General features: G+C 48.3%; 1 protein-coding gene across 1 annotated transcript in view; it reads left to right on the top strand.

The window, feature by feature from the left end:
* LOC125452348 (calpain-1 catalytic subunit-like) overlaps positions 1 to 23195 on the top strand; it is a 95903-nt gene that overhangs the window by 5786 nt on the left and 66922 nt on the right. Inside the window, exons 3-6 of the mRNA XM_059645687.1 lie at positions 3699 to 3771; positions 11901 to 12019; positions 18988 to 19124; positions 22088 to 22262. Of these exons, the coding sequence (XP_059501670.1) occupies positions 3699 to 3771; positions 11901 to 12019; positions 18988 to 19124; positions 22088 to 22262 (504 nt within the window). The remainder of the gene's footprint in view (positions 1 to 3698; positions 3772 to 11900; positions 12020 to 18987; positions 19125 to 22087; positions 22263 to 23195) is intronic.

The following is a 23195-nucleotide window of genomic DNA, read 5'->3' as shown; positions in this document are numbered from 1 at the left end:
TGCCACTCCTTGGCCAATCAGCCCATATGATCAAGGTCTCGTTGTACGCTGAGATAATCTTCTTCGCTGTCCACTATACCACCAATTGTCCTTTTCCATCACTCTTTTAAAACTGAGAGAATGATGATCATGGGGTGGCACGGTGGCTCAGTGGTTAGCACTGCAGCCTCACAGCTCCAGGGACCCGGGTTCGATTCCACCCTCAGGCGACTGTCTGCGGGGAGTTTGCACATTCTCCCTGTGTCTGCGTGGGTTTCCTCTGGGTGCTCCGTGGGTTTCCTCCCACAGACCAAAGAAATGCAGGCTGGGTGGATTGGCCATGCTAAATTGCCCGTAGTGTTCAGGGGTGTGTGGGTTATAGGGGGATGGGTCTGGGTGGGATGCTTCAAGGGGCAGTGTGGACTTGTTGGGCCGAAGGGCCTGTTTCCACACTGTGGGGAATCTAAGCTAGTCATTTGCCCCAAAGTGTTCCCCCACTGACACTTCAGTCACCAGCTTTATTTCCTAACAGTAGGTCAAGTTTTGCATCTTCTCTGGTGGGTACATCCACATACTGAATCAGTAGAATTTTTTGTACACACTTAATAAATTCCTCTCCATCCAATCCCTTAATATTATGGCAATCGCAGTTTGTGCTTGGAAAGTTAAAATCCCCTACTGTAACCACCCTATTATTCTCACACATAACTGAGATCTCCTTACAAATTTATATCTCAATTTCCTGCTGACTGTTGTGCAGCCTATAATACAATCCAAATAAGACGACCATCCCTTTCTTATTTCTCAGTTCCACCCTCATAAATTTCCTGCACACACTGCCCAGTTTAGCCTCCCTCAGTACAGCCGTAATGTTGCCCCTAACTAAAAATGTCATTCCCACACCCCACCCCTTGCCCTCCTTTCGACCCTTCCTATAGCATCTACATCTGGAACATTAAGCTGCCAGCCCCGTCCACCCCTGAGCCCTGTCTCTGTCATCACTATGATATCCCAATCCCATGTTCCCGACCACGCCCGGAGTCCATCTGCCTTACCTGATAGGCCTCTTGCTTTGACATAAATGCAGTTTAAGTTATTAGTCCTACCCCGTTCTCTGCCCTGCTCCTGAATGGTTTGACTATTTGACTTGGTCCTCTTTTCAAATGTATCAGCCGCAGACTGATCACTTCTCTCAGTACCTGTATGTCTCTGGGTCTCACCACTCCAACCCTTACTCGTGTAAACACTCCTGAGCAACATTCACAAATCTGTCCACCAGTTTATTAGTTCCCTTCCAAGTCAGGTCCAATCCATCCTTCTTATACAGGGTCAATTCTGTTCCAGGAGAGATTCCAATGGTCCAGAAATGTGAATCCTTTTCCCCTGCAATAGCGCCTCAGCCACACATTCGTCTGCTCCTTCCTCCTATCCCTACTCTCACTAGCTCGTGGTACCGGGAGTAAATCCAGATATTACTACCCTTGAGGACCTACTTTTTAAAGTTCTGCCTGATTTCCTGTATTCTCTGCTCAGAACCCATCTGCTCCAAAAAAAAAACGCAGTCTGTCCAATCTCTCTTCCTGTGCCATTTGTTCCGATGACCTCCTGCTGGTCCCTCTCCCCTTTGAGAATATTCCGCTCCCTCTCTGAGATATCCTTGATCCTAGATCCAGGAAGGCAACACATCATTCTGATGTCTCGCTGTCAGCTGCGGAAATGTCTATCTGTGCCCCTGACCAGACAGCCCTCTCTCACAGAGACTGACATACCCTACATTACATTAGGACCAGTCTCAGTACCAGAAACCTGGCTACCAGCGCTGCATTCCCCTCAGAGCCCCTCACCCCCCCCTGTATTTTCCCAAACAGTAAACTTGTTTGAGGTGATGATAGCTACCGGAGACTCCTGCATTACCTCTCCTCGAGATAACCCATCCACCTGACTGGATCTGTGGTCTCCCGACTTTCCTGCAACTGCCATCCATCACACCCCATAGCTCCTGTAAATTTCTCATTGCCTCTAACCACTGCTCCAACCGATCCATGCAATCCAATAGGATTTGCAATCAAACTCACTTCCTGCAACCATAATTCTGACAATTCTCTCCCGAATTTCCCACATTCAACAGGAAGAGCTATCACTCGACCAGAGGCCATCCCTGCACCTTAATCTACAGACTCAGGAAGCAGCCCAGTCTTATCTGCTCTAAAAGCATTGCTCCGGGATAACTGAATACTTGTGTTTTATATTTTAAAAAAACTTAATCAAGAGACAGATCTCAGTAAAACATTAAATAAAACCTCACCCTATTCATTGTTATAGATTTACAGCTAAAAATTTAAGGTTGATTGGCTTGGCAATCAAACATTTAACTGCCTCGGGCTCTGTGTTGCTGACACTGCCAGCTGTGAGTAGGCCCAACAATGATGACAAAGTGTGGAGCTGGATGAACACAGCAGGCCAAGCAGCATCTCACGAGCACAAAAGCTGGCGTTGCGGGCCTAGACCCTTTCGGGCTCTTTTCACTGAGCAGTGGGCTTTCGACTCTATATCGGGACTGATAGCTCTTTCTGGATGTGCAAAGGCAGAAGCACACAGAATGATTGCAGTCGTAAACTAAAATCGCAGAATGAGGCCATTTGGCCCATTGTCCCTGTGAATGCTCTTTTAAAGAACCACCCATTTAGTCCCAATAGCTCTTGTTGTGACGGCCTTATGAAAGTTTCTGTCTAAATTGCTTCAGTTTTACCTGTTCAGGCACTGCATTCTAAATTAGTTCTGCGTAATCTCCACACATTGCCTCTGGGCCCTAGTTTTCCTTGGAATGACTGAATTAAGGGTCATCAATCATCTCTCACCAACTTAGTTACATAACAGCAGGGTCTAGGCCCAAAACGTCAGCTTTCCTGCTCCTCTGATGCTGCTTGGCCTGCTGTGCTCATCCAGCTCCACACCTTGTTATCTCAGATTCTCCAGCATCGGCAGCTCCTGCTATCTCTGAAACATTTCTGACTTCTGTTTGCGAGGCACCCGCTTGTTGGCGTGGGTAAGGAATTCCTCCCAACAAAGTGCACATGTTAAGCGAGTGGAGATATGAGGAAATATGGAATATTGAGTGGCAGGCAAAGCCTAGAGATGGGAGCCAGAGAGAGAGAATTTTCAGCAATTTACTAGTCTGATCAGAGGTTATGTGTTCGAGATTGCCCTCAGTCAAGGCTTTAAGTTCTGGCTGCACATGTTCCTGCTGCTTTAAACAAATGTTGCCCCATAACCAGCTCCGTTAGCCATTCCTACTGCACTTTTGCACAGCTCCATTACTGGTACACCAGCATCTTGGTCTCTCTCACCAAAAGAGGTTCATCTTTAATCCTGACAGAAGATGGAGATGAATTAGTTCATGGCGAAATAACAGGTGGGGACTTTGCTGCCTCTGCGTTTCTCCCATATTTCTGGGCATTATCCGCAGATTCCAACAGGGCAAGTGTAAGGACTGGATCCTAACTGTGCTGCGTTCCTCAGTCAATCAGCCTGCCGTGGGACAGTGCCAAGGCTGGAGGTGGGCAACCGGTCCATAGACACACCAGGCAAAATCTAAGTGTGCAGTGAGCAGAGTGAGAACAGGAATATTATCAGTAAAACACGGAGCGCTCTGAATATACGATATGCTTCAACCTTTGAACTGTTCCATGTCGGACTTAAAACAATTCCTTTCTTTCCAGCAAATCCATCAGAACCCCCAGTTTTTCGTGAAAGGAGTCAGTCGATTTGATCTGTGCCAAGGCAGTGCAGTGGGTAAGATTCTGTCAGAGTACTGTGGGTATGAATGCGATATGTGAAAATCACAGCACAGAGATCCTAGTGTGTTTTAACTGCCCACCCCCCACATCTAAATTAAATCTCTTTTTTTATTTCATTCATTACTAATCTTTCAGTCACTGTTTGCGATTGTTTATATTCTGTGTCTAAACTTGCCATCTTCGCAAGTTTAATACTATCTTAAACATATTTTTGTTGACAACAGTCTCCCCCTTGACATTTTCCTTTCATGTGAACGTATTTATTCTGTGTATTTTGAAATATCCTCTCAAGCATTGACCACTGATCTTTACTGACCTCACCCTGACCCCAATTAGCCGGTCAAAGTGACGCTGTCATAAGTTCTCTTATTTAAGTTTAAAACACAAGTCTTGGACCCACTCCTCTCTCCCTCAAACTGAATGTAAGTTTCAATCATATTATGATCATTGCAACGTAAAAGCACATTCACTCCAAGGTCATGAATGAATCCTATCTGGCCAAGGTCATTAAATAAATCTGAGATAACAAGATGCAGAGCTGGATGAACACAACAGGCCAAGCAGCATCAGAGGAGCAGGAAAGCTGACGTTTCAGGCCTGGACCCCTCTTCATCTGCTCCTCTGATGCTGCTTGGCCTGCTGTGTTCATCCAGCTCTGCATCTTGTTATCTCAGATTCTCCAGCATCTGCAGTTCCTACTATGTCTGGAACCATTAAATAACTCTATCTTGTTGCATAGTACCACATCAGTAGCCTATTCACTGGTCAGCTCCAGAGTATGCTGTTTTAAGAAACTATTCTGGAAACATTTCATGAGCTTTTCACCCTGGCTACCATTGTCTATCTTAATTTTTCAGTCTATACATAGAATAAAATCCCCCATTATTATTGGCGTACCTTTCTAACAAAGTCCCATTTGTAAGCACTTCCTTTATAGTCCATCCTACCATATCATTGTGGACACCTATACACTTTGCATGCATATAGCTACTTGCCTTTATCATTAATAATAAAGTGTGAGGCTGGATGAACACAGCAGGCCCAGCAGCATCTCAGGAGCACAAAAGCTGACGTTTCGGGCCTAGACCCTTCATCAGAGAGGGGGATGGGGAGAGGGAACTGGAATAAATAGGGAGAGAGGGGGAGGCGGACCGAAGATGGAGAGAAAAGAAGATAGGTGGAGAGGAGAGTATAGGTGGGGAGGTAGGGAGGGGATAGGTCAGTCCAGGGAAGACGGACCGGTCAAGGAGGTGGGATGAGGTTGGTACGTAGGAGATGGAAGTGCGCCTTGCGGTGGGAGGAAGAGATGGGTGAGAGGAAGAACAGGTTAGGGAGCCAGAGACAGGTTGGACTGGTTTTGGGATGCAGTGGGTGGAGGGGAAGAGCTGGGCTGGTTGTGTGGTGCAGTGGGGGGAGGGGATGAACTGGGCTGGTTTTGGGATGCGGTGGGGGAAGGGGAGATTTTGAAGCTGGTGAAGTCCACATTGATACCATTGGGCTGCAGGGTTCCCAAGTGGAATATGAGTTGCTGTTCCTGCAACCTTCAGGTGGCATCATTGTGGCACTGCAGGAGGCCCATGATGGACATGTCATCTAAAGAATGGGAGGGGGAGTGGAAATGGTTCGCGACTGGGAGGTGCAGTTGTTTATTGCGAACCGAGTGGAGGTGTTCTGCAAAGCGGTCCCCAAGCCTCCGCTTGGTTTCCCCAATGTAGAGGAAGCCACACTGGGTACAGTGGATGCAGTATACCACATTGGCAGATGTGCAGGTGAACCTCTGCTTAATATGGAAAGTCATCTTGGGGCCTGGGATAGGGGTGAGGGAGGAGGTGTGGGGGCAAGTGTAGCATTTCCTGCAGTTGCAGGGGAAGGTGCCGGGTGTGATGGGGTTGGAGGGCAGTGTGGAGTGAACAAGGGAGTCACGGAGAGAGTGGTCTCTCCGGAAAGCAGACAGGGGTGGGGATGGAAAAATGTTTTGGGTGGTGGGGTCGGATTGTAGATGGCGGAAGTGTCAGAGGATGATGCGTTGTATCCGGAGGTTGGTGGGGTGGTGTGTGAGAACGAGGGGGATCCTCTTTTGGCGGTTGTGGCGGGGGCGGTGTGTAAGGGATGTGTTGCGGGAAATGCGGGAGACGCGGTCAAGGGTATTCTCGACCACTGTGGGGGGAAAGTTGCGGTCCTGGAAGAACTTGGACATCTGGGATGTGCGGGAGTGGAATGCCTCATCGTGGGAGCAGATGCGGCGGAGGCGGAGGAATTGGGAATAGGGGATGGAATTTTTGCAGGAGGGTGGGTGGGAGGAGGTGTATTCTAGGTAGCTGTGAGAGTCGGTGGGCTTGAAATGGACATCAGTTACAAGCTGGTTGCCTGAGATGGAGACTGAGAGGTCCAGGAAGGTGAGGGATGTGCTGTAGATGGCCCAGGTGAACTGAAGGTTGGGGTGGAAGGTGTTGGTGAAGTGGATGAACTGTTTGAGCTCCTCTGGGGAGCAAGAGGCGGCGCCGATACAGTCATCAATGTAACGGAGGAAGAGGTGGGGTTTGGAGCCTGTGTAGGTGCGGAAGAGGGACTGTTCCACGTAACCTACAAAGAGGCAGGCATAGCTGGGGCCCATGCGGGTGCCCATGGCCACCCCCTTAGTCTGTAGGAAATGGGAGGAATCGAAAGAGAAGTTGTTGAGGGTGAGGACGAGTTCGGCTAGGCGGATGAGGGTGTCGGTGGAGGGGGACTGATCGGGCCTGCGGGACAGGAAGAAGCGGAGGGCCTTGAGGCCATCTGCATGCGTAATACAGGTGTATAGGGACTGGACGTCCATGGTGAAAATGAGGTGTTGGGGGCCAGGGAATTGGAAGTCCTGGAGGAGGTGGAGGGCGTGGGTGGTGTCATGGACGTTGGTAGGGAGTTCCTGGACCAAAAGGGGAGAAAATCCAGATATCTGGTCTCCATTTTCTCCCCTTTGGTCCAGGAACTCCCTACCTACGTCCGTGACATATCTGGACTCCATTTTCTCCCCTTTGGTCCAGGAACTCCCTACCTACATCCGTGACACCACCCAGGCCCTCCACCTCCTCCAGGACTTCCAATTCCCTAGCCCCCAACATCTCATTTCCACCATGGACGTCCAGTCCCTATACACCTGTATTACGCATGCAGATGGCCTCAAGGCCCTCCGCTTCTTCCTGTCCCGCAGGCCCGACCAGTCCCCCTCCACCGACACCCTCATCCGTCTAGCCGAACTCGTCCTCACCCTCAACAACTTCTCTTTGATTCCTCCCACTTCCTCCAGACTAAGGGAGTGGCATGGGCACCCGCATGGGCCCCAGCTATGCCTGCCTCTTTGTAGGTTACGTGGAACAGTCCCCCTTCCGCACCTACACAGGCTCCAAACCCCACCTCTTCCTCTGTTACATTGATGACTGTATCGGCGCCGCCTCTTGCTCCCCAGAGGAGCTCGAACAGTTCATCCACTTCACCAACACCTTCCACCCCAACCTTCAGTTCACCTGGGCCATCTCCAGCACATCCCTCACCTTCCTGGACCTCTCAGTCTCCATCTCAGGCAACCAGCTTGTAACTGATGTCCATTTCAAGCCCACCGATTCCCACAGCTACCTAGAATACACCTCCTCCCACCCACCCTCCTGCAAAAATTCCATCCCCATTCCCAATTCCTCCGCCTCCGCCGCATCTGCTCCCACGATGAGGCATTCCACTCCCGCACATCCCAGATGTCCAAGTTCTTCCAGGACCGCAACTTTCCCCCCACAGTGGTCGAGAATGCCCTTGACTGCGTCTCCCGCATTTCCCGCAACACATCCCTCACACACTGCCCCCGCCACAACCGCCCTAAGAGGCTCCCCCTCGTTCTCACACACCACCCCACCAACCTCCAGATACAACGCATCATCCTCCGACACTTCCGCCATCTACAATCTGACCCCACCACCCAAAACATTTTTCCATCCTCACCCCTGTCTGCCTTCGGAGAGACCACTCTCTCCGTGGCTCCCTTGTTCGCTCCACACTGCCCTCCAACCCCATCACACCCGGCACCTTCCCCTGCAACTGCAGGAAATGCTACACTTGCCCCCACACCTCCTCCCTCACCCCTATCCCAGGCCCCAAGATGACTTTCCATATTAAGCAGAGGTTCACCTGCACATCTGCCAATGTGGTATACTGCATCCACTGTACCCGGTGTGGCTTCCTCTACATTGGGGAAACCAAGCGGAGGCTTGGGGACCGCTTTGCAGAACACCTCCACTCGGTTCGCAATAAACAACTGCACCTCCCAGTTGCAAACCATTTCCACTCCCCCTCCCATTCTCTAGATGACATGTCCATCATGGGCCTCCTGCAGTGCCACAATGATGCCACCTGAAGGTTGCAGGAACAGCAACTCATATTCCGCTTGAGAACCCTGCAGCCTAATGGTATCAATGTGGACTTCACCAGCTTCAAAATCTCCCCTTCCCCCACCGCATCCCAAAACCAGCCCAGTTCATCCCCTCCCCCCACTGCACCACACAACCAGCCCAGCTCTTCCCCTCCACCCACTGCATCCCAAAACCAGTCCAACCTGTCTCTGGCTCCCTAACCTGTTCTTCCTCTCACCCATCCCTTCCTCCCACCCCAAGCTGCACCTCCATCTCCTACCTACTAACCTCATCCCACCTCCTTGACCGGTCCGTCTTCCCTGGACTGACCTATCCCCTCCCTACCTCCCCACCTATACTCTCCTCCCCACCTATCTTCTTTTCTCTCCATCTTCGGTCCGCCTCCCCCTCTCTCCCTATTTATTCCAGTTCCCTCTCCCCATCCCCCTCTCTGATGAAGGGTCTAGGCCCAAAACGTCAGCTTTTGTGCTCCTGAGATGCTGCTGGGCCTGCTGTGTTCATCCAGCCTCACATTTCATTATCTTGGATTCTCCAGCATCTGCGGTTCCCATTATCACTGCCTTTATCATTATTTGTCTCTACCCAAACAATTTCTACGTCCCGGTTTTCTGAACTTATGTCATCACTGTCTATTTTGCTATAACATGATTAATTAGCGCACTCTCCATCTCTTCCCAACTCCTGTTTCTCCTCTATGGCCTGTGCACTAACATGTTCAGGCCCCATCCTAGGTCATTCTGAAGCCACGTCTTTGTAATTGCTGTCATATCAAACATTTCTTCCCGTTTGCATAATTAGTTCATCTGTTTTGCCTAAAATCCAATCGTTCGTCAGCCACAGATCGGTTAGTTTCGTCCTTGTGTCTGTTAGCTTATTGTTGCAATTTCTGCTCCCTATCCCTGCTGTCACCGTTTGTGTCTCCGTTCCCCAAATGAGTACCTTTTCCTGTGACTTTATTCATGATCTTTGATTTACCGTATCACTCCAAATTTGATCTCTTCTTCTATCATTTAGTTTTAAATTCTTTTGACTTCCCGAGATCTGCAATTCAGCAGAAGAACAGCCACAGTATGGTTCCGGTGTGGGCTGTTACAGGGGCCCAGATCCCACCCTCCCCAGCACCAGTACCACTGCTCCCTGAGCTGGAGGCCAGTTCTCTCAATCTCTTCCTCCATACATTCATTTCTGTCAAATTCTGTTTAAGCTCTGCCAGTTTGCACGTAAGAATCCAGTGATTAGTAGCTTTGAGAGCCTGATTGCAAATGGAATCTCTTATTCAACGCTGTAGTTTTATTTCCATGGGCAGTGATAACTAGATCCTTCCCCCTTCACTGCCACATATCTTGAATCCTGACACTGTGTAGAATGACCCTGTCATCTGGGCTTGCATTCTTTGCTGCAGAGAACCTCCCTGAGTACGCTGCCCCCTGCCACCGCGATGCTCCTTTCGGCTTTCTCCAGGTGAATGAATGTCCCATGATGGCGTGGTCATTTAAGTTATCCTTCCCACAGCTCTCATTCAAACGAGGTGAGAGAACCTCAAGCCTGTCAAGGAGTTACAAAAGCCTGGGATTTTCCAATTCTCAGGTTCCCCTCACGACCTCTTGCTTACAGCCGCTCACTCCTGACCCAGACTGCTGACCAAATCCAAGAGATCCCAAGAAATGTGACTGCTTCCTGGAGTAATGTGTCTCGGTATTTCTCTCCCTCCTTGACACATCTCAGCATCTGTGGCTTAGATTCCAGCTCATAGAATTTGACTGAAAGTTCCTCAAGCTGTAAACACTCAACACAAGTTTGCCATGTCTGTGGAAAAACACAAGAACAGATTGGACAACTGGTACTGAAGATAATGCAAAGTATCTGTACAGGGACAAGAGACAGTAAGAACTGCCGATGCTGGAGTCAGAGATAACTCTGTGTGTATCTGGAGGAGCACAACAGGCCGGGCATCAGCAGAGGAGCAGGAAGAAGGGTCCCAAACGGAAATGCCAACTTTCCTGCTTCAGTGATGCTACCTGGCCTGCTGCATTCCTCCAGCTCTGCTCTGTGTTATCTATGCAGAGGCACAAAGACAGGTTAGGTGGATCGGAGAAAAGCTGGGCAGGTGGAATATAAGATTTACAAGGATGTTGCCAGGATTGGAGGGTTTGAGTTACAGGGACAGGCTGAACAGGCTGGGGCTATTTTCCCTGGAATGTCGGAAGCTGAGGCGTGACCTTGTAGGGGATTATACAACCATGAGGGGCCTGGATAAGGTGAATAGACAAGGTCTTTTCCCCAGGGTAGGGGAATCCAAAACTAGAGGGGCATAGGTTTAAGGTGAGAGTGGAAAGGTTTAAAAAGGGATCTAGAGGTAACTTTTTCACACAGAGGGTGGTGCGTGTGCGGAATGAGCTGCCAGAGGAAGTGGTGGAGGCTGGTATAATTACAACATTTAAAAGACATCTGGGTGAGTATGTGAATAGGAAGGGTTTAGAGGAATGTGGGCCAAATGCTGACAAATGTTCCAGATTAATTTCGAATATCTGATTGGCATGGGTGAGTTGGACCGAAGGGTCTGTTCCTGTGCAGTACAGCTCCATCCCTCTATAATGTGAAGAAAATGTGAGGGTATGCATTTCAGCAGGAAGAATAGAGTAGGTGAAAATTATTTAAATAGGGAAAGACTGCGGATAGCTTTGGGAGCCCTTGTGCATAAATCTCAAAAAGCGTCCACATTCAGTGAGTGAAAGGAAATGAAAATGAGGTGTTGGTCTTTGTTTCAAAGGGAATGAAGTGGCAACATAGCAAGGATCTGCTAAAAAATGTCATTACTCAAGACACCAGCTGGATTATTGTGAATAGCTTTGTCTCCATGATCTAAGGACAGATATGCTGTGTTAGAGGCAGCTCTCAGGATGTTTGCCACGATGACCCCAGGTATGGAGGGAGAGGTTGAGTTGGTTGGGCCTGTACTCATTAGCATTTAGCAAAATGAGAGGCGACCTTATTGAAGCACATTAAGATTCTTAGCAGAGTTGACAGGATAGATGTGGAAAGCTTGTTTCCCTTTCTGGGAGAGTCTAGCACCGGAGGGCACAATCTCAGAGTATGGGGTCACACATTTAAGAGAGGGATGAGGAGGAATTTCGTCTCTCAGAGGAGAGTGAATCTATGGAATTCTTTACCACAGAGGCCTAGCGAGGCCGGGTCATTCAATATACTCAAGGCTGAGCTAGACAGATTTTTAATCAGTAACGGAATCAAGGGTTGTGGGGAGAAAGCAGGAACATGGAGTTTAAGATTATCACATCAGCTGTGATCCCACTGACCTGCACAGCAGACTCAATGGGCTGGTTGTCCTAGTTTAGCTCTGATATCTTATGGCCTTATGTTCATCTTGGATCAAGCTGGTGTCCAGAATCTCTCACCTTTTGCAGTCACAACACATCACCTGCACTCACACATTTACCGTGTCGCAGTTAGTTTATTTTTATTAATTAATTTATAACTGTTCCCTTTTGTGCAGATTTACAAAGCCCACTCTCCTGGATACTGACATACTCACCAAATTCATATGGTTACGCCCCATTCCAGCGACACTCGGTGTATCTTTCATGTTGTAAGAACCTAGGAACAATTACTAATCTGCACAGTGGCATCGATCGTGAGTGGCACAGACTGGGCACTTTGGGAGGTTTGGAGATTGTCTCTAACACTAATGAGGGTCTTCCTTTTTCTCCAGGAAACTGCTGGTTTCTGGCTGCATTATCCTCCCTGACAATGCAACAAGATGTTTTTGCTCACGTTGTGCCACCTAATCAAGACTTCCAAAGAAATTATTGCGGCATTTTTCACTTCCGGGTCAGTATCGTGGGTGATGTGTCTGCACACACAGCCCATGTTGCTCTGTAATATATTAGCATCTTTAACCACTGTTGCTGTCATGTGTTTGCAGCTATAGCCTACCATTTCAATGTAATGTATTGCAGCTATATTCTTTATTGCCCTGTAATGTATCTACAGCTACATGCTACTGTTGCAATATGCTATATCGACAGTTGTACCCATTATTTCTATCTCATATAGCTGCAGCTATATCTTATTGTTGGTTCTCACTGCTGCCTCACAGCGCCAGGGATCCGGGTTTGATTCCACACTCAGGTGACTGTCTGTGTGGAGTTTGCACATTCTCTCTGTGTCTGCGTGGGTTTCCTCCAGGTGCTCTGGTTTCCTCCCACAGTCCAAAGACGTGCAGGTTAGGTGGATTGGCCGTGCTAAATTGCCCTTAGTGTTCAGGGATGTGTAGGCTAGGTGGGTAGCCATGGAAAATGCTGTGTTACAGGGATAGGGTAGGGGGTTGCGTCTGGAAGGGATGGTCTTCAGATGGTCAGTGGACTTGATGGGCCAAATGGCCTGCTTCCATGCTTTCGGGGTTCAATGATGCAATGTAACGTATCCGCAGGTATATCCCACTGTTTCTATGTGATATATTTGTATGCATATCCCAGAGTGGCTATGTGATATATTTGTATACATATCCCAGTGTTTCTATATAATATCCCAAAGGGAGAAACATGTTTAAAAACCCATAATACTTGAAAGCTCAGGTACAGATAGTGGAGATAACAAGGTGTAGAGCTGGATGAACACAGCAGGTCAAGCAGCATCAGAGGAGCAGGAAAGCTCCTTTTTTCTGAAGAAGGGCTAGGCCCGAAACCTCAGCTTTCCTGCTCCTCTGATGCTGCTTGGCCTGCTGTGTTCATCCAGCTCTACACCTTGTTATCTCGGAATCTCCAGCATCAGCAGTTCCTACTATCTCTGAAACAGATCGTGGAGCTCCATTTGGGAGTATACAGGCTGGTTGAGGCAGTATGTCTTATTCCCATGAATTTTGTCTCTCTGCAGGTTAGGTGTAGGGTGGGGGTGTTGGGGAATCTCAGGGATACAGCGACACGAAGCTCAGTCTCTGCCACTGATGGCACTCAATCAGAGTGCAGTGGTGAATGTTATACAGTCTTTCAAGAGGGCAGAGACCTTGGGAAAGGAGTTGATGTAGCAATACTCATTCCTGCACCATCCTCAGCACTGGAAAGGCTGTCACGCTAGGGAATGCAGGCAAGGCCTTACTCCGAGCTAAGGAAGTGAGAAGGATGCAACATTCCGGCAGAAGTAGTCTTCTGGTCTCCCGCCTCCAGCTGAGCGAGTCGTAGGTAGGGTTAACATGGAGACCAGTGGAGAATGAAGTGAAGTCATTCTGACAGGAAGCATCGAAGTTTCACATAAAATGCAGAAAAGATCTGTATCGGTCTACAGGCAGATTGGAGGGAACAGGATTGAGGGACCCAGGAATGGAACGGGACAGTGCTGCAGAAACTCAAGAGGCTGGCAGCATCCTTTGAGATAGAAAGCGAGGTTACATTTCAAGTTTGGATCAGAGATAGTGGGAACTGCAGATGCTGGAGAATCCGAGATAACAAAGTGTGGAGCTGGATGAACACAGCAGGCCAAGCAGCATTTCAGGAGCACAAAAGCTGACGTTTCAGGCCTAGAACCTTTGTGCCCCTGAGATGCTGCTTGGCCTGCTGTGTTCATCCAGCTCCACACTTTGTTATCTACATTTCAAGTTTGATATGACTCTCCTTCAGAGACGCGATGTGGAAGATCGACCATAATCTTATTAAATGGTGGAGCCATCCTGTGGGTTTGAGGCTGCCCTTCTGTCTTTTGAACTGTAAACTGACCACAGCAAACAGGATCGATTTATTAATGGGTACACAAAGCGACAAACCATGGGACAGATTCAGTGAGATCTTTCATTGCACGCAGAACGCACTCACTCCTGTAAGGTAAAAATTTCTCTAAAGTAGTTAGGTGATCGTGGCCAACAAATGAGACAAGGTGTATACAAAACTAACAGAAGGAGCCTGCACAAAGACAGAGGAAGTGAAAATCCTGTATCAGCTGATAAAACAATACGAATAGGAATGCTAACAGTAAGGGTTTTTAAATATATTGAGAGAGAGAAAATGGCTCTGTGAAATGAAGGCCTGTTAAAGATAGATGACAACTCAGGAAATGGTAGGCTTGCTGTCGGCAGAAATCAGCAGTGTGTCCAGCTCCTCAGTGAATTTCCCAAAGCTGGCCTATCTTTTGGCAGTGCCTGCTCCTGTAGTCCAGTTCAAGACAGTGCCCGGGCAGTCTCCAGGAAGCTCTGAAGCTGTGCCCGCAGGGCGTGTGCTGCTGCCGAGGGTGGGTGAGCAACAAGACAGGTCAGTGCCTTCTGGTGCTAACCAGGCAGACCGCTCCAGTGCGCCACTGCCTCTCCTCCCCCACCATCCGCTGGTGCCCAGGGGCCTCTGTGAAGCCACACATGGAGGGGTCGGGAGGGGGCTAGGGCAGCTGATCTGCTCCTGGAGATCCCGAACTCCCCTCTGGGAGGGAGCATCATCTATCTGCTTTGGTCTGGATCCCAGCTCACGGCTGGGAAACCTCCCAGTTTATGCATTTGTCAAATTTAGCAAATTGTGCCCATCTTCACATCTGAGCGCGTTATTTTTAGCACAGATGCAATTAGACCAGTTTATAATTCCAGACTTTTAATTCAAACTTCACCACCTGCCACAATTTGAACGAATGTCTCTCTGGAGGGTTCTGGGTTCCTTGCTCAGAGACATTACCATTGCACTGCCACTCCCTCACCTCTCCCAATGAACAAACATGAACAAGAGTCAAGTACAGTCAGAAATAAAAGCAAATGGAACCACCGAGCGTCTGGTATCATCTGTGGCGGCAGAAACAGGGTTAATGATTCTGCTCAATGACTTTTCATTTGGAAACTTCTGATTTAAGATTTCCAGCATCTGCTATATTTCGCTCTTGTGCCAGAGAGTCAGTGTGGGCTTGTGCAGAATAATTCGGGCTTGACTTGCTGAATTTTTAAGAAAATTTAAGAGGCCTATAGGCATCATCTGCATGGGCTTCTGAAAGACATTTTATTACCTCCCACCCTGGAGAGTGTTGGCAAAAAGTAGAAATTGTTTGGACGTGCTGAAAGCTGGTGCTGAAGGCTGAGCGTAGGAATGAATGTATGCAGATTGGGATCTCTGCTGGAGTCTTAGCTTTTTATTAAGAGGTTAATAACTTGGATGAAGAACATAATTACAAAGATGGCAGAACACACAAGATCGATCACAGTAAATGTTACAGAGCAGGGTTTACAGGGAAGGTAGACTGATAAAACTTAGGCAGAGCTCGTCCTGACGCAGTGTGAGATCACTCACTTTGGATAAGATACAAATTTCCTAAATGTTGAGGAACCAGGACTTGGTGGGGAAATAAGTGAGGAGAAATGAGTTTTTCTTTAGACATCGTTGCAAACCAGAGGCCTGGCAGATACAGTGACCCGACTAGCCAGTGGAATATTGGTGTTTATCCAACGCAAAGTGGACCAAGTTTCATTTTAGCTCTGCAGACTGTACTGAGTCAGGTGCTATAGGATATCATTTCCTGGTGCCCTGGTGACATCAGGAAGGAAATACTATAGCAACCTTGGAGAATTTCCAAGTTTCAACGGGATTATGCTGAGGCCGTAGGAGTTCATTCCTGGAAGGAGAGTGCAGTAGAACGTGCAAAAGACAGAGACAGAGGAAGTGGAGGTCAGAACCAGCAAATCAAGTCTTCCAATTGGAGTGAGGCCTTTGAAGAGAGGGTGGAGGAAGTAGAGGAACATCAGAAATAGGAACAGCAGCAGGCCATTCGGCCCCTCAAGCCTGCCCTGCCATCCTATAAGATCATGGTTGATTTTTATCTGAGGCTTCAACCCCTCTTTGTACCATCTCCTTGTGACCATCAACTCCCCGATGTCTCAAGAATCTGCTGATCTCCCATTTAAACACATTCTGAGATCCTGCCTCCACAATTCCCTAGGCTAGAGACTGCCAGACGTTCACTACGCTCTGGACGCAGAGACTTTCCTTGCCTTAGTTTTAATATAAGTAACTAATTCTGTGTGACCCCTAATTCAATACTCCAGCACAGGTGAAAACCTCTCCTCAACAGTTTTCCAGTCAAACCCACTCAGAAGCTTGTACGTTTCAACTTCTTTTTCTCTTTCTTCTAGCCTTGAATATTTAAATGCTAACTTGTCGAAAGATTCTCAATAAGGCAACCCCTTCATCCCAGGGCTCAGTCTAATTGATTTTTTTGAACTGCCCCAACTCCACGATATTCTTTTGTAAATGCAGTGACAAAAACTGTAAACAGTAATCCGGGTGTGGTCCTGCAAACATTTCTTGTATAGTTGTAACAAGTCCCTCCTATTTTTAAACTACAACCCCCTGGAAATAGGCTCCAATTCCACTTCCCGTGGAATTTACAGGACAGATTGCCTTTGATATTCAGGGAAAATGGAGCAGACTCACTGCCATTCGTGGTGTATGTTATTCCTTTCATTTCAGAGTAATGTTCACACGTGTAAGGGCTTTGATATTTATTTTACAGAGTTCTATTGTGCGAACTTGGGAAATAATGGAAGTACACAAATAAAAATCGCTGTTTTTGTCAAGCTTTGTGACTCTGAATGGTTTCAATCTGTCAGTGGAGCAAACTGTTCAATAGAGGATTATTGCTGAGGCGAATTGCAATACGTTGATGACAGATATTTATAGAAAGCAAACTGTGCGTTCTCTGCCACACTTGTAGCAGGAAGGCCAACAGGGTTTATTTCTCTTGGTTGCCTTGGATGCAGACAGGTTTAGGATTGAGAAACCCTAGCGGTCAGTGCCAGCTCCCACCATCTAAGACACTGCCTGAGTGAAGCGTAAATATGTTTTCCCACAGGCAAGGGGAATGGAGAAATGAAAGGAATACTGAGGCAGATCAACAGGTCCTGGGGATGAATGAGACAAAATGCCATGAGGCTTTGTTCCAAGCAGAGTGGAGGAAGAGAACGGACAGCAGGAGAATGAAACATTTGAGGCACTAGAATTAGAATTAGGTTTATTGTCATGCGTGCTCAAGTTACACAAGAACAGGTGCACAGCGATAGGTGTACAGTGGCAGAATACAGTTTGAGAGGAATAGTGTCTGTATGAGATAAGGTTATAACAACTCAACAGACATCAGTCTCCATCCACATATTGGCAGCTTCTACTAAGAAACAGGGAGCTGTCCCAGCAGATCACTGTCCCACTGGATTACTGTCCCAGCAGATCACTGTCCCATCGGATTACTGCCCCAGCAGATTACTGGGCAGCACAGTGGCTCGGTGGCTAGCGCCTGCTGCTCCACAGTGCTGAGGACCTGGGTTCGATTCCAGCGTTGTGTGACCCTGTGGAGTTTGAACATTCTCCCTATGTCTGCGTGGATTTCCTCCCACACCCCAAAGATGTGTGGGTGAGAATGGCCATGCAGATTGGCCCATTGTGTCCATGCTTAGGTGGGTTAGCCATGGGAAATGCAGGATCGCAGGAATGGGGCAGCTCTGCGTGGAATGCTCTTCAGATGGTCAGTGTGGACTCTGTGGGCTGAATGGCCTGTTCCCACTCTGTAGGGATTCAATGCCCCGCCTGTGAAGAGGAAATCCTGGCCTTGGCTACATTGTGGCTGGGCTTATCCATGCTCAACCTCCCTAACACTTCATTGGTGTGTGAGATACAGGCTGTAACAACAGCTGCCCCCTTTCCCAGGTGAATAAAAGATATTACGGTTTCATGGTAAAATGAACATTTATATAGCGACTCTCACACAACCGGGACATCCCAAAGTGTTTTGAGCTGACCAGACAATCTTGAGATTTGGTGACTGCCACACAGCAGAAAGTCCCTGCGCTGACCAAGCTCCCACAAGTCGACACCAGCTGTTTTCGCTGAATAATGCTGAGCTTCACGGAGAACGGAGCACAGGTCAACATCTGCTGAAAACAGCAGCTCTGGCTGCGCAGTCTTCTCTTAGCTCTGCACTGGTCTAGGCTTGTTTGAAGTGATACCCTGCCCTTCTGGCTCAGAGGTGAATCTCACTGAGCTACCGCAGTCCCCCAGCTTCAAGCGGCTGCTCAGATGAGCTACCGATGTTGTTGTTTTCAGTTTTCCAAAATGGTTTGAGGGGAAACCAACCCAGGTTCAGCGCTGAAGGGGAAAGGAATGGAAAGCTACAGGTTGAGGCCAAGTAGAGAAAGAGGAAGCTCGAGTCCAGCGTATAACCCAGCCCAGGGCTGCCTGGCTGCCACCTTTTGTATATAGCACACATGGGGAAGGAAATAGTCAATAGCCCGAATGTAAAGGCACAGCTGAAGGATCGCTTATCTATTTCCAAAAAAAGGAGACGCACACCGCAGCAGAAGTACGACAGAGGTTCACTCAGTTTAATGCCAGGACAGGGTAATGTCAGGACGGTCCTATGAGGAGAGTGTGGTTTGTTTGGGCACTGTGTTCACGAAGAGCTGAGAAGGATGAGAGGGGGATCTGACTGAAGTGTAGAAGAATCCTCCCAGGGCTGGACAGGCTCAGTGCAGGGAGGGCGTTTCCCTCTGGGTGGGAGAGAAAACCCTCGGGATACAGGGTAGGCCATTAAAAGGCCGAGATAAGGAAACACTTCAGTGGCCAAAGGACAGTGAAATTGTGTGGGATTCTCGGCCACAGAAAGCTGTGGAGTTCGATGCACTGAAATTTAACCGAGAACGGCCTTGCTACATTTTTAGATTTGAAAGGGTCGTGGGAAGAAGGTGTGGAGATACAGGGTCAGCTGTATTGAATAATGCAAGAGGCTGGAAGGGTCTCCTTCAGCTCCCAGCTTCCACATTCCTGAAAAAGTGTTTTTCTCTCCGATTCCAGTTCTGGCATTTCGGTGACTGGGTGGACGTGGTAGTCGATGATCGCCTCCCCACCGATGAAAGGGGTCAGCTGATTTTTGTCAGGTCATGTGACTGGAATGAGTTCTGGTGCGCTCTGATGGAGAAGGCCTATGCTAAGTAAGTGATGGTTCATGGGAAGGACTGGCACTGGGCAGGAAGGGGCTCACGTGACAGGGGCAGCTCTCCCTGCGCCATGGAGGGATGGCCGCTGCCAACGGTCAAGGCTCGGAGCACAATGACAGCTCTTCCCCTCATGTTACCCCAGTTTCTCCTGACTGTGCCCAGGAGGTGGGGGGGTTGGCACGCAAGTGGGAGTGAGAGAATCGCAGCTACCCTTGGCCCTGGTCTCACCCAGCAGCCACCCACTTTTGACAGAAATGACAGAAAGGCAATCAGGGTCCCTTTGCCAGCCGAGGGTAGTGTGGCCAACTGGAGCTCAACATAACGTTGGTGACTGAAGCCAGTGGGCAGTCAAACCACACTCTCCTCATAGGACTGAAGCTGTGTTCCAGGTAACCAGGAGGTTAGATCTGAACCCTAATCTTTATATATTTATAACTTTTACCAGTGCATCACTAGGGCAGCAAGGTGGCACAGTGGTTAGCGCTGCTCCCTCGTAATGCCAGGGACCCGGTTCAATCCTAGCCTCGGGTGTCTGTCTGTGTGGGTCCCTTCCGGGTGCTCCGGACTCCTTTCACAATCCAAAGATTTGCTAAATTGCCCATAGTGTTCAAGGGATTAGGTGGGTTATAAGGATAGGGTGAGGGAAGAGGATTTGGAGGGTTGGTGTGGACTCATTGGGCTGAATAGCCTGTTTCCACACCGTATGGATTCCAATCTTTTACAAGTAGGGGCACGCATTAAAAAGGTACATTTCCAAGTGCAGTAACCACTGTTACGGTCTGTGTCTCTATGTATGATCACAGTGTGCCCCTGAATAATGCCCATCACCATCACTCATTAATGTATAATTACTGTGAGCTAATGCCTTTACATTTGAGGCAGTTTGGAAGGGACTCAAGGGCGATGAAATATTTTGAGATAACTAACATCAGAGTGCCTGGCAGTGTGACACAGCGGATTAGTTTATTAAAGTAGCAAGTGTTAATCTTCAGGATGAATAGTTTAAACTTGCAAAGCGCCAGCAAAGACACAAAGCTGGCTATCTGACTGATCATTGGCAATTAGCACGAGTCATACAGCATAGGAGCGGGCCCTTCGGCCCACCACATCTGTGCCAACCTACAAACACTAAACTGCGCTGATCCCATTTACCTGTACTTGGCCCACAGCCTATGATGCCCTGGCATCTTAAATGTTTATCCAGATGCTGCTTAAATGCTGTGAGAGTGTCCGCCACCATCACTCTCTCAGGCAGCACATTCCATATTTCTACCTCTCTTTGAATGAAAAAAATTCCTCAGGTTCCCCGCTAAAGCACTTACCCCTCACTTTAAACTAATGCCCTCTGGTCTTAGACACATCTGCCTTGGGGAAAAGATTCTCATGGTCTACCCTATCCACGCCTCTCATAATTCTGTATATCTCAATCAGATTCACCCTCAGCCTCCACTGCTCCAGGGAAAACAGTCCCAGACTATCCAGGCTCTTCTCCTAACTAGTGGTGAAACTCCTCTGCGCTCCCTCCAATACAATCACGTCCTTCTGATAGTGTGGTGACCAGAACTACACGCAGTGTTCCATCTGTGGGCTACAAATGTTTTATAAAATTGTAACAAGACTTCCTTGCTCCTATATTCTACCAGCATCCTGTTCGCCTTCCTCACCACCCTGTCTACCTGTGCTGACACCTATGGGAATCTATGGGCCTGTACACCAAAGCCCCTATGTTCCTCAATACTCCCTAGGGACCTACCTGTTCATTGTGTGCATCCTTCCCTTACTAAACCTCCCAAAATGCATCACCTCGCGTTTATCAGGATTAAACTCAGTCTGCCTTTGCTCTGCCCAATTTACTCGCTGATCAGTATCAGACTGTAACCTCACACCATTCTCTTCACTGCCAACAACATCGCCAATTTTTAACAGATAGCGTTGGTCCCAACGCCGAACCCTGTGGCACATCACTGGTCACACGCTTCCAATCACAAAACTCACCCTCCATCACCACCCTCTACCTCCGATTCGTAAACCAGCTTTGGATTCTGTTTGCCAGCTCGCCTTGGATCCATGCCTTTTGGGCCACCATTCCATGTGGGACCTTGTCAAAGGCTTCCTGAAATCCACGTAAGCCACATCAACAGCGCTTCCCTCCTCAACATGGTGTGGTTACATGGAGACGAAAATGAGACAAGGTTTAGTTTGTTAGAATCTAGTATTTGAGTCACTGAGATGTGAAAAGTGGAAAATGCAGGAGGACTTTAGCTCATGGCTCCTATCTCATCCCAACACTGGCAGCTCTCCTCAGCTCATGACTGATGTGGACAAAGTGATAGAGGTGGCTCAAGCTGTAGATGCTGTCATTGTGCCAGCTTGGTGAAAGTGTATATTATTTACACCTGGAAGTGCCAATGTCCCTAAACCCCTTCCTTTCACAGACTATTTAACCAAGTGTCCAGTCCTTTGGTGTTACAGAGCTTCTGTATTTCCTGAAAAGAGACATAACCTGTTGAAGCATTTCTGCCTTATACTCATCAGGGCATTTTGCAGGATTGCAATAATGGGTGTATTCTCCACGGCAATGCTTCAACCAAACAGAGTCCACTTGATGGCCAATCAGCACTGTCCTCTGATTGGTTTATTTCCTTCTGTTGCTATTCTTGCAAAGTGTCCTGATAAGTGCAAGACAAAGATCTTTGACAAATTCTGCCTTTCTTTGGTAACAGATCCAATTCTTCCAGTCCCCATCAGTCTTCATTGAGGAGGCCAATGCTCTCAGCGATCCATCAGGAAGCTACTGAATGCTCTAGAGTTTGATCATTTGAGGCGGAGATCTGCCATGGCATCGGTCACCCAGCCTAATGACCAGCTCCAAAATTAATGTGTAGATTTTGGGGTCTCAGAGCTCAGATCAGAAATTCCACAAAATGTTCACCGTTCCTCTTTGCCCTCCGCGATAGGTTGTATGGATCATACGGAGATTTGCACATGGGTCAGATTTCGGAAGCACTGGTGGATTTCACTGGCGGGGTTAAATCTGTCATCTCCCTGAAGAACCCCCCCTCGGATCTCTGGAAGATGCTGAAAAGAGCTATTAGCCTGGGCTCCTTCATGGGCTGCAGCACCCCATCAGTGGTAAGTGTAACAGAGGGGGGAATGGGGAGGGAGGGAGAGGAAGGGGAAGGGAAGGTCTGTTGGTGAGCCTCTCACTACCTCACTATCACTGTCACTCATCTTGAGTACCAGTCTGTACAGATGAAACCTGGTCTGTATAAGGGTATATGCGAGGGGGGTACAGCTCTCAGGGGGGTGTATGGGGGTCGAGGTACCTCTCCTGGGGGTGACTGCGGGCTTTTCTTTTATTCTGAGGCTGTGTTCCCTGGTTTCAGACCCCACATGGGAAACATCCTTTCTGCATCGGCTCTGTCTCTCCCTTTCAGGATTTCTTTAACATTCAATGAGATCCTTCCAATTTTTCTGAGAACCCAGGCACAGTCTCACCCATCTGTCCTCACTGGACTTGTCTTCCACCCCGGGTGAAATCTCATTTTCTCAAGGGCTGTGTCCCTGGCTCTGACCCCATCACAGCCTCAAACTCACCCCCAGTGTCCACCCTGACCAGTCCCCATGGGATCTATGAGATCACTCTCAATCTTCTTACCTCAATGGGTACAGCTCCAAGCTTTTCATTGTTCCCTCATAAGACCCTAATTCCAAATATGAGTTGTGTGAATCTTCTCTCAATTACTTCTTATGCAGTTAAATCTGTTTTTTCTTCCTTAACTATTCAAGGGATGAGGGCATCGTTGACCAGGCAGCATTTACTGCCCCAGAGATAGTGGGAACTGCAGATGCTGGAGAATCTGAGATAACAAAGTGTGGAGCTGGATGAACACAGCAGGCCAAGCAGCATCTCAGGAGCTCAAAAGCTGACGTTTCGGGCCTAGACCCTTCATCAGAAAACAGGGATGGGGAGAGGGAACTGGAATAAATAGGGGGAGAGGGGGAGGTGGATCAAAAATGGATACAGGAGAAGATACGCGGAGAGGAGAGTATAGGTGGGGAGGT

This window comes from Stegostoma tigrinum, chromosome 4, assembly GCF_030684315.1.
Source record: "Stegostoma tigrinum isolate sSteTig4 chromosome 4, sSteTig4.hap1, whole genome shotgun sequence".
NCBI lineage: Eukaryota > Metazoa > Chordata > Chondrichthyes > Orectolobiformes > Stegostomatidae > Stegostoma > Stegostoma tigrinum.
The sequence above is the reverse complement of the archived record's forward strand: the minus strand, read 5'-3'. Positions and strand labels throughout refer to the sequence as shown.